Source organism: Prionailurus bengalensis, chromosome C1 (genome assembly GCF_016509475.1).
Source record: "Prionailurus bengalensis isolate Pbe53 chromosome C1, Fcat_Pben_1.1_paternal_pri, whole genome shotgun sequence".
Taxonomy (NCBI): Eukaryota; Metazoa; Chordata; class Mammalia; order Carnivora; family Felidae; genus Prionailurus; species Prionailurus bengalensis.
In genome coordinates this window covers 53413639-53429229 of record NC_057345.1, presented here as the reverse complement: position 1 = coordinate 53429229, position 15591 = coordinate 53413639, and the positions used below count along the sequence as shown (strand labels likewise).

The window sequence follows — 15591 nt, the reverse complement described above, 5'->3', positions numbered from 1 at the left end:
TGCTAGTGAATCCCAAAGGCTAATATCTGCCCTCTAGCATCTTCTCATCTTGAAGTGACCTGTGTGATCCAGTACCCAACCACTGCCTCCACAGATGGCATAAGTGAGCAAGACTTCAGGGGAAAGAGTCTTCTGTGGGGTTCAGACACCCCAAGTTAATTTCAGAGGCAATTTGTACATTTCCCATTATTTCCTCACCTGACCAGCCATTCCAGATCAGTGCAAATTATCAGCAGCACTTACTACATCATTCTATTTCCTCAAGTGGGGAAGATTCAACTGAATGTGAAAGACCACTAGCCAAGGAACTGAAAAATGTGGGTTCTAGCCTAGCTGTGCCCCTTCTGCATTTTCCATATGACATCGGACATAACTTCTCTGGGTCCCGCTTTCCACATCTGCTTAACTGACACAGTGGTAACTGCTTTACTGATTTTTAGGGACTGTTAGACGAAAAGAGGTTACAAAGGAATGCTTATAAGGTACTTTATTTCATTAATATAACCTATCAAAAGACAAGAAAATGAGGTGAAAAGCCTTAGAAAGATACAGAATCTAGTAAGATCTGACCACTGAGAACTCTGAGCAGCTAAAGAAGACAGTGGGTTTCCAAAGTAATGTATTTCTAGTCGTTTGGGTTAGGAGCTCCTCTACTGTTATGTAAAGGGCTAGACAGTCAGTATTTTAGGCTTTGTGGGCCATAAGTTCTCTGTTGCATATTCTGTATTTATTTTTTTAAAAAAGTTTTGAGGGCACCTGGGTGGCTCAATTAAGTATCTGACTCTTGATTTCAGCTCAGGTGATGATCTAACAGTTTGTGAGTTTGAGCCCCATGTCGGGCTCCAAAACAGCATTGGGATTCTCTTTCTCTCTGCCCTTCCCCCACTCTCTCACTCAAAATAACAAACTTAAAAAAAGCTTTAGGGGTGCTTGGGTGTCTCAGTAAGCTGAGTGTCTGGCTCTGGCTCAGGTCATGATCTCGCGGTTTGTGAGTTCAAGCCCCACATCAGCCTTGGAGCCTGGAGCCTACTTCAGATTCCATGTCTCTCTCTCTCTCTCTCTCTCTCTCTCTCTCTCTCTCTGCTCCTCCCCCACTCATGCTCTTTAATTATAAAAGCCATTCGCAGCTCCAGGCCATATAAAAGCAACAGGATAATCAGGAAAGGGAAAAGCAAAGGCAAAGACAACATACACGTGTTGGGGGTCAGCGCGTGGCCCTGAGCATCGGAACAGCCAGGAGAGCTCCTCCCAGCTCTCCTACTGAGCTGGGTTAAGTGGTGCCACCTCTGTTCATGTGTTGGAGACAAAATGATCTCTAGCACCCCTAGCAGTTCTACAATCCTATGGTTCCAAGTAAAACTCAAAACAAAAAGATGCATAGTTTCTCTCCATCTTACTCTTGTATTTTCCTGCACTTAATGGCAAGTTCATGCCTTAGCAGAACATCAAAAAACTATTCTTCTATAAACACCCAGGAAAGGGAATTGGATACTTCAAGTCTTCTACAAAGAATAGACTCCCACATATAGAAACCCGTGTGAGGCCCCTCAAAGTATTAGTGACTTACTTGTGGTCGCAAAGGCCAATTAAATGCATCACGTGGTAGGAGGAAGGGCACACAACACTGAAAAATGTGAGAAGTTGTGCCCAGACGTAAGATAAATAAGTTCTGGGGATGTAATATATAGCATGGTGACTCTAGTTAACAATGCTGTATTGTAGATTTGAAAGTTGCTAAGAGAATAGATCTTTGAAGTTCTCACTACAAGAAAAAAAAGTCTTAACTATGTGGGGTGATGAATGTTAACTAAGCTTATTACAGTGGTCATTTCACAATATATACACACACCAAATCATTTTGTTGTACACCTAAATGAATGCAATGTTATATGTCAATTATAAATCAATAAAACAGGAAAAAAGAAAAGTTATGCACTATTATAATTTCCAAAGCAGTCAACAGAAGGTTTTAGCAATGTATCTTAAGGAGATTTTTTGCTTAGGGATCCCTGGACAAAGGGGTTATAAATGATGGGAGCAGTGCATGAGGGCTAGCATGGAGACACAGGTCATAACCTGCACGCCAGGCTCCCCTGGGCTTGTGTCTAAGATTAAAGGCATCTTCATAGAGCAGCAAAGTGCAACAAATATTCTGAGACCATACGCTCACTTCAGAATTCTATCCTCCCCTGGCTATGTTGAGAGCAAGCCTGAAAAAAGAAACACCATCTTACTTTTCAATTATCATCTCGGACAGAAGACTCTTCATCCCATTGTGGCAAATAAAGTATGCTAAGCTCTCGCTATACTTAATGAAATCCCCAAATGCCCTCTCTACTTTACCCTAAAGTACATAGATTTACTTGTTAAAAGAAATATGCCCAGTAACCGATATTTTAATCTGTGGAGGTTTTGAATTAGAGCCAAGTAAACATGGGATTTCCTAGGCTCAGCATCCCCATGTTGTGGAGTTAGCAGAGATGTCACCCAATAATTCTAGGGACTGAAAATATAAACACGAAAGGCACGCTCTAGGAGGGGAATGCAACAGACCAGTAACCCAGTCACTGAAACCCACGGTAGAGGATTCAGAAAACAGGCCCTGAGGACTAAACTTTGGAAAGCATCAGCCAGCACGGAACCAAAGAACTGCCCACAATTTGATTTACAGCCTTTGCATAGCTCTCTGGGTTGTACAGGTGAATTTTAGGAAGGGTCTTACTCTGCCTGGTATCACTAACGGTCAAAGGATTTGACTGCATAAACCTCCGTGCTTGTACAGGACTCGGTTTCCACATCTGTCTTTGTTCCTCTGACACAGTATTAAGATGATTCATCGATCTGTCTTTCTCTTATCAGACTTACATGCTTGCTGAGGGTGGGATGTGTGCCTTACCCATCACTGCCTGACACAAGGCTTGGCTGGCACTCAATACTGTGGGTTAGATGCATCAAAAGTCATCTGCATTTAAAACTTGACATTTCCCTATAAAAGGAAATAACTTTATCTAAAGGTGGGAGTTTCTATAGTCTACATATCTGTGGGCCCTGCCAGAAAGAGGAAGGATTAAAAAAAAACACACACAAAAAAACCTGACGTATAGCAGACGCTACTACATTTCTTCCTTATAGAAAAAACATGTTTACCTAATTTCTAGAAAACATACTCTATTGGCCTGTTACTTTTTATACGTGGGTTTTCTCTAGATGTATTTGTGAGAGTTACTGGAACGTAAAAATAAGATCTCATGTGGTCATGGTGTCTGGCTAGTCATTAGATTCTTCTTCCATCCTCTCTGTCAGAGAAGAAAGGGGGACAGGTGGGGGAAAGGATAAACAATATGCAGAAGGAATGAAAAAGGTTGTACTTTTAATGAGCATATACTGTCGGCTAGGCGTTATTCTAAGTGCTTCACATATATTAGTGCATGTAATCCTCACAACAGCCTTGACGGAAATATTTTCCCCATTTTGTAGACCAAGAAAGTTAATCATGTGAAGGTTAAACACTTTACCTAATATCACACTGTGGGTAACTTGGGACATCAGGATGATGACAACGATAATGGTAATAATAACAAAAGTAAAATAATAAAGTGACAAGAGCAGTAATTATTACTGAGAGGTACGCCAGGCACCAATAAATCTTCTACTCCTAACAACCTGAAAGATTTATTATGTGGAAGACATTATTACATTTTTAACAGGTGACCAAATGGGAACTAATGAGATTAAATAAATTGTCAAGGACAACAACTTAAGGGGTGGAGTGGGCCTAAAATCCTCTAATGCCAAACTTGTCTTTGTTTGACTATACCATGTTGCTTTACCTCGCAGGCTAAGTCCTAAACACATCTGAGATTTACCACCTGCTATGCAAAGTTACTCTTTTGTTCCAACTCAACATACTGGGGAATCCTCAGTAATCCTCCCCAACAGATCCATTATGCTGACTGAGGCTAGGGCAATGTGGAAAAAGTAGGGCTGGGATTTCTGTTTAAAATACAGTGCTACCAGACTGATGGAAGAGACCTACACCACCCTCTGACCAGAGAAAGGGAGGACCACTCCCTTGCCTGTCCAGACCTTCTAATGCTCACAGATGGGTGTTGGGTGACATTTAACAGTGATTGTTTTGGTGAACCCATGTCTGTTTCTTTTCCCCTTCCTTTAGTAGGAAGTTGTCCCCAGACTCACCATCTCCCATCTCATCAGAGAAGGGAAGGCTAAAGACAGCTTCATCAATCATCCGGTTGGGAAGGTTGGTATAGAATCTGCCAACTGTGGTCTCTAGGTTACTCAGCTGGTTCAGCACCATCATGCTCCCTTTAATCACAGGCAACGCTGTCCGGTCCAGCACACCATACTTCCCGGAGTTCTGCTCAGCCAGATCTCTCAGAAAAGCTAGCTCTTTCAAACCAGTCACCCCATCTGAAACGGAAAGCCAAAGGTAGGCAGTGTAAACCAAAATGGTGTATAGCCATACAATAACCTTGCCATTTAGATTTAAGAAGGGCATGGATGAAATCTTGCCATGTCTAAGAGGTCTTGCAGAGACAACAGACCCAGGACACTGTTACCAACTCTTGCTGAGGAACAAAGCATGAGGCAGTGTCTTTCTTCAAACAGCCAAGAGGGCAAAGGGATTCTTCAAAAGGCAGCTATGAGAAGCACATGAGTAAATAAAGGAGCCCATTTGGCTTGATGTTTTCCCCTAAAAGTTTAAGCTTTATGCATTTGAAATATTTGAAAACAAAAGTAATGATTAACAAGTTGGCATTTAGTAGATAAAGCTTAAGAGTTTTAAAGGATAGTGATATACCATTTCATTTCTTACCTCTTTGCCTATTAAACACTTGCCAAAGTCTCATGCAACTCAATGGAAGCATTATGGACTGCATTTAGTGATGCCTCCAAACCCGGTGTCTTTAAGCTCATTTTAATTACAAATGTTTTCATGCTTGATACTGTTAGGACAGTACTGGATTTGATTTATTGAATGTATATTTTGTACATCGAGAGGGTTTTAAAAATTTTGTAAAAGATTTAGACATACTGGGATGTACTATTCTTTAACATCTGTAATCTATAGCATAAAAATAAATTTAATAAGCCTTTTAAAAAAATTTTTGGTTTGCTATTGTTGTTGGAACATAGTCAAAAGGATTAGTAACTGATCCCATATGGATGCCATTGTAAACAAATTCAAATGATTTCAGTCACTACTGAGATTCAATCAATGAGTCTTAAAAAGGCTTTGCCTCATGTTCAGCTCATGTTCATTTTATTTATTTTTTATTTATTTATTAAAAAAAATTTTTTTTTTTCAACGTTTATTTATTTTTGGGACAGAGAGAGACAGAGCATGAACGGGGGAGGGGCAGAGAGAGAGGGAGACACAGAATCGGAAACAGGCTCCAGGCTCTGAGCCATCAGCCCAGAGCCTGACGCGGGGCTCGAACTCCGGGACCGCGAGATCGTGACCTGGCTGAAGTCGGACGCTTAACCGACTGCGCCACCCAGGCGCCCCCAGCTATGTCATTTTAAACAACAACAACAGCTGAAAAGTTCATGGTTCATCTGTCTTCTGTGACTTTATCACTTCTAACTAAAGAGTATGTATACTTTTAGCCTTGAAGTCCATTTGTAAAATCACACAAGGATCTAACGGATATAATTTTTCTTAACACATTGTATTTAAATAACTTGGAGTTTGTTCTACTCGAGCAACAATACTAAAAAGGCAGAAGCAAATTATTGTTATCTTTCCTTGACATCAAGTTGAGATAGGGGAGATGAGAGGTACGCTCCAAAGAGAAAAAATAATACGAAAGGCATGAAAGGCATGATTAATCCCTGGCCTTACATCCTTGAGAAGCTCACAGAAATGAATGATAAAAGGAGACAAACGCAAAAAATACATTTCCTTTCTTTGTCATGTACTGTTTGACTCAAACATAAAAGCAAAGTAACAAACAGGAGCATCTACTAGGCAAAAAAGAACAGTGTGGGCTGGAAGGTGATCCAAGCTTGGGTATTATATGTACTACATCATGAAATGAGAAGCAAAGGTAGCAGTAGAGTGACAGACTGGTAGGTATGGTAGATGGTTCTATCACCAACAATGGCCATCCTGGAGACTATATTTCCCAGAATCCTTTTCCTGTATGTTTCTAGGTTAAAGGTGGCCCAAAAGTGAAGTGTTGCTGATTGGAGAGGTGGAACAGACACAGAGGGACCAGAATGTTGCAGTTTGTTGTAACCTTCCCTGATCTGCATTCAGTTCCCTTTCTCAGCTGCAGGCTAGCTTGCTCAACAAGGGCAACCCTAGGTTCAGTCCAGATGCTTCACTGAGAACTCACAGGGGTAGAGCAGCCACGGAGGGCCAACAACCTCTCATAGGCTTCTATGCAGACCTCCCAAGTGATCTTCGATGTTCCTAGCTTTCAGACATTCCTACAAGCTCCAACCTATTCACCCATGCCAGGGCTGGTTACTAAACGCTGAGTTGTCCATTTCTCTTTCTGGATCTTTACTTTTCCAGGTTTCCCCTTAATTGCATATACTTTAATTCTGATGATAAATTCATTTTACCAAAATTCTCATAGTGGCTCTGCTTCCCTATCTGAAGCCTGACTGGTAGAGGAAGGGCATGTGTCAATCTTAATGAACAAAGCTCAGAGATGGCATTTGGAGAGACGGAAACCTGGCAGTGATGATGTTGTGTCCAGTTAGATTACAGGGAGAAAAAAGAAGAGTTGAGGTTGATTAGAGAGAAGTAACCAGAGGTTTTTAAAGAGTGGGATTATCAGGGGTATAGCAGGTGCACAAAATACTCTAGTGGGAAGATTTAGCACCACTGAAGACAAGGGTGATAGCGAGGAAGCTTCTTTACTTAGTATCTGCCTGGGCAGACCTTCAAATCTAATGGAAAATAAGTGATCACTTCCTTGTAAGTTTCCTTACCATTGCATTTAATTCATCTGCCTTGTCTGTAGTCTTTCTCAAGAAGTCACAAGCTTCTTGAGGACAGGCACTTTGTACAATACATCTCCAAAACCTCAGTGCACTATGTTATACTTTGTAGGCTCAACCACCTTTATTCTCTTCCCTTCTTCTGTCTCTTCCTTCCTTGCACGAGTCAAAGAAGTTAAACCATAGGAAAAAAGAGTAAATGGCACCCAGAGATAACACTGAAAGATATGTGTCCCAGGCAAAAACAGGCCATCCTTGCCCACCTCAGCTGTGCCCAGCCCTGTGCCTGATGCTCAGGATACATAGAAAACTAAGACACGGCTCATGGCTGAGCAGCTCATTCTTCTGGAAAGTGGAAGGAGACGGGTGAGCACATCATTCAGCGTAATGGACAACACGTTTAACAGAAGCAAGCACAACACTCTGGCGACAAGGAATACTGAAATACTGAACAGAGAGCTGACCCTGAGCCAGAGTGAGACAGAGGCTCCTTGGCCTTTGAGCTATAACAAGCCAGAAAAAAAATTACACAAACTTTAATTCACTCCTACAACTGGCTTTGAGGACCTGTTATTTATCAGGTACCCGTGTTGGGAGCTTTTAACACATTGTATCCTGTTTATTTATTATCACAGCACCTCTAGGGAGATCTTATTATTTTCATTTTACAGATATAACTGAAGCCTAAAAAGATTAAGTAATTTGCCATACGCCACCAGCTAATAAATGGAGACCGGAACTCAGAACCTTTAGACCTCACACCCTGAGTTCTTCCATGTAGAGTCCACAAAATATCTGGGAAGGAATCATGCTCACCCACACAGATTCCTGCATTCTGCCTAGGAGGGTCTGAATAAAAATCTGAGGGCACTGCCTGGGAATCTGCATTTAAACAGTAACCTCCAAGTAATCCTTAGCATGTTAAAATGAGAACCACTGTCCCTAAAGCCACGTGGTTCTGCATGGAAATCTGGAAATGGATGGGAGGGATGAAAGACCATATGGATCAAGACATGGCTTTGCGAATATGGTCGCCATGAACACTGAGGTTAAGGGGTCTGGAGAAGATACTCTGGGGGAAGGGCAATATGCATTAACAGGTGAAGAGACAGGACAGAGCAGAAAAGTTAGAAAACTGGGCTGAACTCAGACTGGAGGACGCGTTGGAGAGAAGGAAAAATATTATCTCCTCAGATTGGCAGATTTATGAAACCCTTTCACATACTGATCTAATAGCAACAAAATCAACCTTCATGAGTACCTGGAAAGTGACACTCTCCAGTGTTTACTGTACATTAGAGCTAATCTTCCCAACAACCCTGTCACGTAGCTAACTCTTATCTCCATTATATAGTTAAGGAAGCTGAGGTGGAGAAAGTAGCAGAAGAGGTTGTAGGTGGGGATTCTGCAGGGAAACGTGATACTCACTGACTTGGTTATAGAGATGAATCTAGGTCAGTATTTTGGCTTCCTGAAGCTTAAATCAATGAGCTCAGTTAATAACCTCCACGCAGTATCAAAATCCAAGAATATGAAGGAGAACTGAAAAAAATGGAGCTATACAGAATCATTTGCAAGCCCACATAACTGGACAAGGTTCAGAAAGGAGCAGCTGGTTGGAGAGAGCGCTGGAGAGAGAGAGAGGGACATCCTAACATATGCCCTGAATACCAACGTTAGGGAGAGAAAGGCTTGTGCAGGAAGCTGCTTAGCTGTCTCTCCTCATACCCTTCATCAAAGTGCACGCTGTTAGGGCTCTTTTTTACTTTTTTTTTTTTTTTTTTTGAAAGCAGCATGCACTTAGAGAGAACTTTCATCTGAAAGAAAAATCTCGGAATACTACCTACCATTCATGAGGGCATAGGTGAGAATCATTACAGAGTTGTTTAGAAAGCTATTTTCTTCATTGATGACGCGGAGAGTTGCCTTTTTATCTTCTTCCGAAGAGTCCTTTGATGTGATGCCAGCTGACAGGTAAATTATGACCATGTCTGTATCTAAACAAAAACATACAAATTGAATGTTACGTTGGATTCTAGCTAAAGGCAGCAGTTCTGTTTCTTTTTCATTTCCTTTGGACTTTCCCACCTCAAGGACCTGCCTGGCCGGGTATTCAGCCTCCTTCCCTGCCTCTGCTTCCCTTCCATCCTGCCCTTTGTGGGCCATGAGGCCTCATTTACCCAGTGTTAGCTGAAGAGAAGTTCCTAATAAATTTACCAGATAAAAGGTGATTTCCTTCAGGCATTCATGGTGTGGTAATTTAGCCATCCCAGATGGAGATCTCTCTTGCCTTCTGAAACAGAGGATTCAGGACCCGATATATCCTTTCCTCAGTGACTCAGGGGCTTTACCAGGAACAAACAGTTTAAGGGTGACGAGGCTTTAAAATGGATGGTAGTTCTTCCACAGGCTCTTAAAATGTAAGGTTATTTGTCCCTACACTAAGTAGCTCCAGAAAACATTTTTGTTTTTATTTTTATTTTATTTTTTAAAGTTTATTTTATTTTTTTGAGACAGAGAAAGCGCAACTTGGGGAGGGGCAGAGAGACAGAGGTGGGGGGAGAGAGGGAATCCCAATCAGGCTCCACACTGTCTGCATAGAGCACAATCTGGGGCTTGAACCCACGTGATCAGAGCTGAAACCAAGAGTTGGACACTTAACTGACTGAGCCACCCAAGCGCCCCAAAACATTTTTGTTTTTTAAAACTTAGCGTAGAAGAGTAGTAAAAACATCAAGACGAGAGTCAGTAAAAACATTTCACCTGTGTTGAAATCCTAGCTCTGTAACTTATAAGTTGTGCCTGGGTAATTTTAGGCAGATTTTCTAACCTCTCTACACTCGCTCTCTTAACCTGTCTACAAAATGGGGATAATGACAGTACTTTCCTTGCAGGATTGTTGTGAGGACTAACTGGTTAATTCAAGAGACGAGCGAACCAAAGGCTGATGGCAAACAGAGTAAAAGAGAAAGAAACCTTAACACCCGCCTCCCCCAAACAAAACCCTCCTATCAGTCTGAAGCAGCACCTATCACTCAAGATTAAATTACTTCCCAACTAGGGCTTGTGGGTAGAGTGATTGAGGAGGTCATTTTAACTCAGTGTGAAGAATTTCCTTCAAGTGGATTTACTACAAAATAAAAGTAGTGAATTTCCTACCACTGGAGATAAGTAAACAGAGGCTGAATACTGAATGGAGGGAGGGAATTAAGTGAGCTGGACTTCTACACAGTTTTTCCAATCTGAGATTCTTTGGCTCACTATACATTTTTTTTTTAAACGTTTATTTATTTTTGAGACAGAGAGAGACAGAGCACGAACGGGGGAGGGTCAGAGAGAGAGGGAGACACAGAATCTGAAACAGGCTCCAGGCTCTGAGCGGTCAGCACAGAGCCCGACGCGGGGCTGGAACTCAGGAACCGCGATATCATAACCTGAGCCGAAGTCGGACGGGACGCTTAACCGACTGAGCCACCCAGGCGCCCCGGCTCACTATACATTTTTATTGAGATATCCTATGTGGGAGTTTACCTTTCTATTGAGAAATAAATATTTATATAGTATGTCATATGCTTATTTCTTCAGGTCCTTATTCTTGTCATTTAACTGAGGTTACTTTATAGGTACTGTGGTAGGCAACCTCCAAGTTGGTCTGCCAGTGATCCTATTTCCTGATAGCCATACCCTCGTGTAACTGTCTCCCTCTGAGTGTGGGCTGCATTTCAAGACTTGCTTCTCGGGAATAGAATGCAGGAGAGGTAATGGGGGTGGGGAGGTATTAAGAAATCGATTCGGTTACAAAAAGCCAGTGGCTTCCACTGTGCAGGCTCTCTCACTCTGAGTCAGACACTATGCTATGGGCCATAGCATATGGCTCATAGAAGCCTCGTTAGAAGCCAGGCACCGAGGCCCTCAGAAATGAGTCCCTCCAGCAACCACGTGAATGAACTTGGAAGCTGGCCCTTCCCAAGTTGAACTCTGAGATGATATCAACTCTGGCCAACAGTGTGACTAACCTCATGAGACATCTTAAGCCAGAGGCACCCAACTATGATGTATCTAGATTCCTGACCTACAAACACTGAGATAGTAAATGTTTAATGTTTTTTAAGTGACTGAGTGTTGGGGGAATTTGTTACCCAGCAATAGGTAATGAATACAGTTAGTTACCCTTTTAAAAAATTATCCTAACAATGATGAGGATACAAAGATTAGGTTTCCTTCAGTTTATAGATTTCCATTTTAAACTTGGAAGCATTCTTTTTTTTAAATATTTAAATCTTTTAAAGATTTAAAAATCTTTATTTTTGAGAGAGAGAGAGAGAGAGAGAGAGAGAGAGAGAGAGAGAGAGAGAGAGAAAGAACAAGCAGGGGAGGGGCAGAGAGAGAGGGAGACACAGAATCGGAAGCAGGCTTCAGGCTCTGAGATGTCAGCACAGAGCCCAATGCGGGGCTCAAACTCACAGACCGTGAGATCACGACCTGAGATGAAGTCAGATGCTTAACTGACAGAGCCACCCAAGCGCCCCACATTCTTTATTATACAGAATTGAATAATTAATGTTGTATCAATGTTGTACATTGAACTGAACGGAGTTAAATAAAATTGACTCAAAGAAGTAAATGCAATCTAAGTTGTTGTCTCTTATTTACTACCAAAACTTAATACACAAATAAGTGTATTATGATTGTTGAATAATTCTCTAATACTAACTGCAAGTTAAGAAAAAATTAATGTTTATTTATTTTTGAGAGACAGAGTGAGACAGAGCATGAGAGGGGAGGGGCAGAGAGAGAGAGGGAGACACAGAATCTAAAGCAGGCTACAGGCTCTGAGCTGTCAGCACAGAGCCCGATGTGGGGCTTGAACCCGCCCAGGCACCCCACTAACTGCAAATTTAACTGTACTGTTTATTCATCAGGAATTAAGAAGTGAAGGCTGACACACACACAAAAAATCTCTAAGCTTAGAAATATCCATCTTAAACTTGATGTCAATATTTTTCCAATGATGTAAATACTGTCCTATGAAATATTGTTAGTCCCCAAACTTCTCAAATTTCAGACTGGAAAAAAAAATACTACTTGATTCCCTAGTTGGGGGAGTATAGATACACCATGAGGCTGATCTGAAGTATGAGGCAAACAAACCATCACCCCACGGCAAAGGTACCATATGTGATAAATGCCTGGACACATGTAAGACGGACCTAAAAGAGAACTCTCTGAGTTTCCTTACTTAGTTAGCTTTATGACTCTAGATAAAATATGCTGTCACTGAGAGCTGGTGTTAAGGCACAGGCCCACATTTGGAAAGCCAGAAGGCCAGCAGCCTGCAGCCCCTCCTTTAGTAGTCCAGTATTTTTCCTTCCCATCCCAACAGTAAGACATCCACCCTATAAACATCCTCATTGTCTCTGCCCAGCCTCTCTCCTAGTCCTATCCTTTTTAGATATCGGATCTGCCAAATTTGATATATTATGTTTTTACTTATTTGGATATTCCTTCCCTAGGCACTCAGAGGAATTAAACCTTATAATTAGTAATGTCATGGATGAGTAATTATAAGGGCTTGGGGTGGAGCAAAGACATAGCATGTGCCTGGAAGAAAACACAACAGCTTCCATTTGACAAGTCCCTGTCCAAGCCTTGATACAAGCATGTGTTGAGGTCAATATCAAAGAGGAAAGAGCAACTCAAATTTGGACTTCGCCCAAGCCATTGGATTCCCCACTCCTACCTCACCATTGTATTCCTTCTGCTACAAAATGACCTACGAACCAATCCCACCCTCAACAGGCAACCCAAATATGTCGATGGTATCAGTTACAGATTTGCCATGGGACTGAAAAAGAGCCAGCAATGGGTAAAAGTTTTGGATGTTCTGATTAGTGCAGAACAAATTGGTACAAAGCCACCACGATTTATGGCAGATAGCCTGTGTTCATATAGCTACTCACCTGGGGCAGATACTTTATTATCATGCACAGACTAATCCTTACAACAATCTTACAGGGTAGGTCTTACTCATTAGAACTCCCCCCCACCCTGGGGCTTTAAAACAGTATTAGGCATTCAGCAGAAGCTAAATAATTATCTAGGAAACAGAAGAGAAGTAATGAGATAGAGTGCGAGCTCCTAAGATGAGTACATCCCTCCCTATGCTGTAGCCAAGTCTATAAAGTGTAGTCCTCAGCCATCTAGGCTTGAGGTCAACTTAGATGTTTGAGGTGTCTGCTCTAGTTTAGCCAGAGCTAGAAATCCTATGGGAAACTGAATATCATAATAACCACGGGTAATATTCATTTAATATTTATGATGGAATCCTCGATCTTATTATCACCCTCAGTTTGCAGAAGAGGAAATTAGGCCTGGAGAGATCAAATAATTTACACGAGTTCGCAAGTTTATAAAAATTTCAGAGTAGGAATTTGAACTCACATTGGTTAAAGTCCAAAACCCACATACTTAACCACTATGCTAAATTGCTTGAAAACACCTCAAATCTCTCCCTAATGAGCTGGACAATGCTAATTTCTGATGTGTTTCCTTATGCAATTCACTCTGAGTTCTTTTTCCTCTCAACTGCCAGTAGAAGCTGTCAAGTAAATGCCCATGAGCAAAAATTTAGGAACATCTTACTTGGCTTAAAAAGGACTCCAGTGAGTATTTAAGTAACAGTGCCATCAAAATTCCTCCAAGGCTGTGATGGTCACTCTTCTTGCCATGTTTTTGTTTGCCAACATTAAGAAAAACCAAAAAACCCAGAGGAGAAATGCCTCCCATTAAAGCAGCCTTCTGTGGGGGCGCCTGGGTGGCGCAGTCGGTTAAGCGTCCGACTTCAGCCAGGTCACGATCTCGCGGTCCGGGAGTTCGAGCCCCGCGTCAGGCTCTGGGCTGATGGTTCAGAGCCTGGAGCCTGTTTCCGATTCTGTGTCTCCCTCTCTCTCTGCCCCTCCCCCATTCATGCTCTGTCTCTCTCTGTCCCAAAAATAAATAAACGTTGAAAAAAAAAAATTAAAAAAAAAAAAAAGCAGCCTTCTGTTAATGTGTAGTGCAGGGAAGTTTGTAAGAAGAGGTTTAATGAGGTCTCAGTTTTAAAGCTGAAACAAATGTCAACATTTGAAAACCAAGGGGGTTCACATAAAAATCCAGATTTCTGGCTTCTCTTAAAATAGGAGATCTGGCAACCCTGGGCAGGCCCTCCTACGTGGCAATCACAGGCTGCATAGAAAAACAGCTGCCTTCTCCATGGGCCATGTGCCCTCTAGTTTACCATGCTCCCCAAAATGATCCTCATTAACTTACTTTGGGCTCCCTTGACTCACAATCACTGCCAGGCCACAGCCAAACATTTCTCTCCATTATATGAATACCGTAATAATAAAAAATGGACTTAAACTCTGAACATGGCTTAACGACTGAGAAATCAAGTAGAAAAGTCTGGTGAGGAGTGTGGATAGGTAAACAGCAGCTAATAAATGGCATTGACCAACTAGCCAATCTGTCTTGAATACTTGGGAGTCAACCTTGTTCCACTGGCCTTACTGAATTGTGGGGAACTTTATTCTCAGCCATCCTGTAATATTGGTCTGTGGCTAGTTGATGCTTGACAGGACTGGTAGGCAAAATTCTAAGATGATCCCAATGGCCCACACCCTCACTTCTGTGATTGTACTACATATAGTACATCCATCCAAAGATGGAGAGATTTTGCAGATGTAATTGGGATTTCTAATAAGTTAATCACAAGGGAGAGAAAACGGATTAATTCAAAAGGGGATGGGTCTGATTAGAACAAATGAGCCCTTTAAAAGAGGGTCCAAGCCGTCCCTGAAGTCAGGGGCTCAAAGAAGAGACACTCTCCAGCTGGCTTTGAAGAAACAAGTACATGGGAGTTTTACAGTTGCAAAGAAATGAATTCTGCCAACAGCTGAGCTTGGAAGAAGACTCCAAACTTCAGAGGAGACCACAGACCTAGGTGATGTCTAGACTGAGTCTTGTGCAACCCTAAATAAATCCTTTCAACTAGAACGCAGGTAAGCCATGTCTGAACTCCTGACCCACGGAATGATCTGTGTGATAATAAACATACATTGTTTTAAGCTGTTATTAAATTCGTGGTAATTTGTTATATACAAACATAAACCAAATATGGCATCCACCATCATTAGCTGTAATAATTCCAGTAGCCTCCACCTTTTAAGGGACCACCAGGTGCCAGTTACTATGCTTTGCATTTCTCAATACTATCTTAGTTTTAATGCAGACATACGGAACAACTTGAAAATATATTCTTTAAGTTTATCTCAATAGGATATATTCATTAAAAAAAATCCAACAAATAGATATTAGAATATAAAAGGGAAAATGACATAAGATTCCTTTCAGTAGTTTCAAAGCATGTGTCTTATTTCAAATATCTTTTCCTTCAGTTTAGCATGCATCCTAATTCCAGATTTTCTTTAATACATGAAAATTAAATTAGAGTGCCTTTGTACATTTGAAGGGCCGTGCTCATCTAAATGACAGCTGGTTACAAGAAGGAAGGATCAAGGCAAGAATCCTGCAGCCTGTTTACGTGCACATGCGCACAAGCAGACATCCACTCTTAAG

General features: G+C 41.6%; 1 protein-coding gene across 2 annotated transcripts in view; it reads right to left on the bottom strand.

Annotated features, from left to right (window-relative positions):
- Positions 1-15591, bottom strand: part of CACHD1 (cache domain containing 1) — a 214365-nt gene that overhangs the window by 38347 nt on the left and 160427 nt on the right. For both annotated transcript variants that reach the window (XM_043575177.1, XM_043575178.1), the window contains 2 exons: positions 8823-8972; positions 4198-4431 (listed from right to left, as the gene is read on the bottom strand). In XM_043575177.1, the coding sequence (XP_043431112.1) occupies positions 4198-4431; positions 8823-8972 (384 nt within the window). The remainder of the gene's footprint in view (positions 1-4197; positions 4432-8822; positions 8973-15591) is intronic.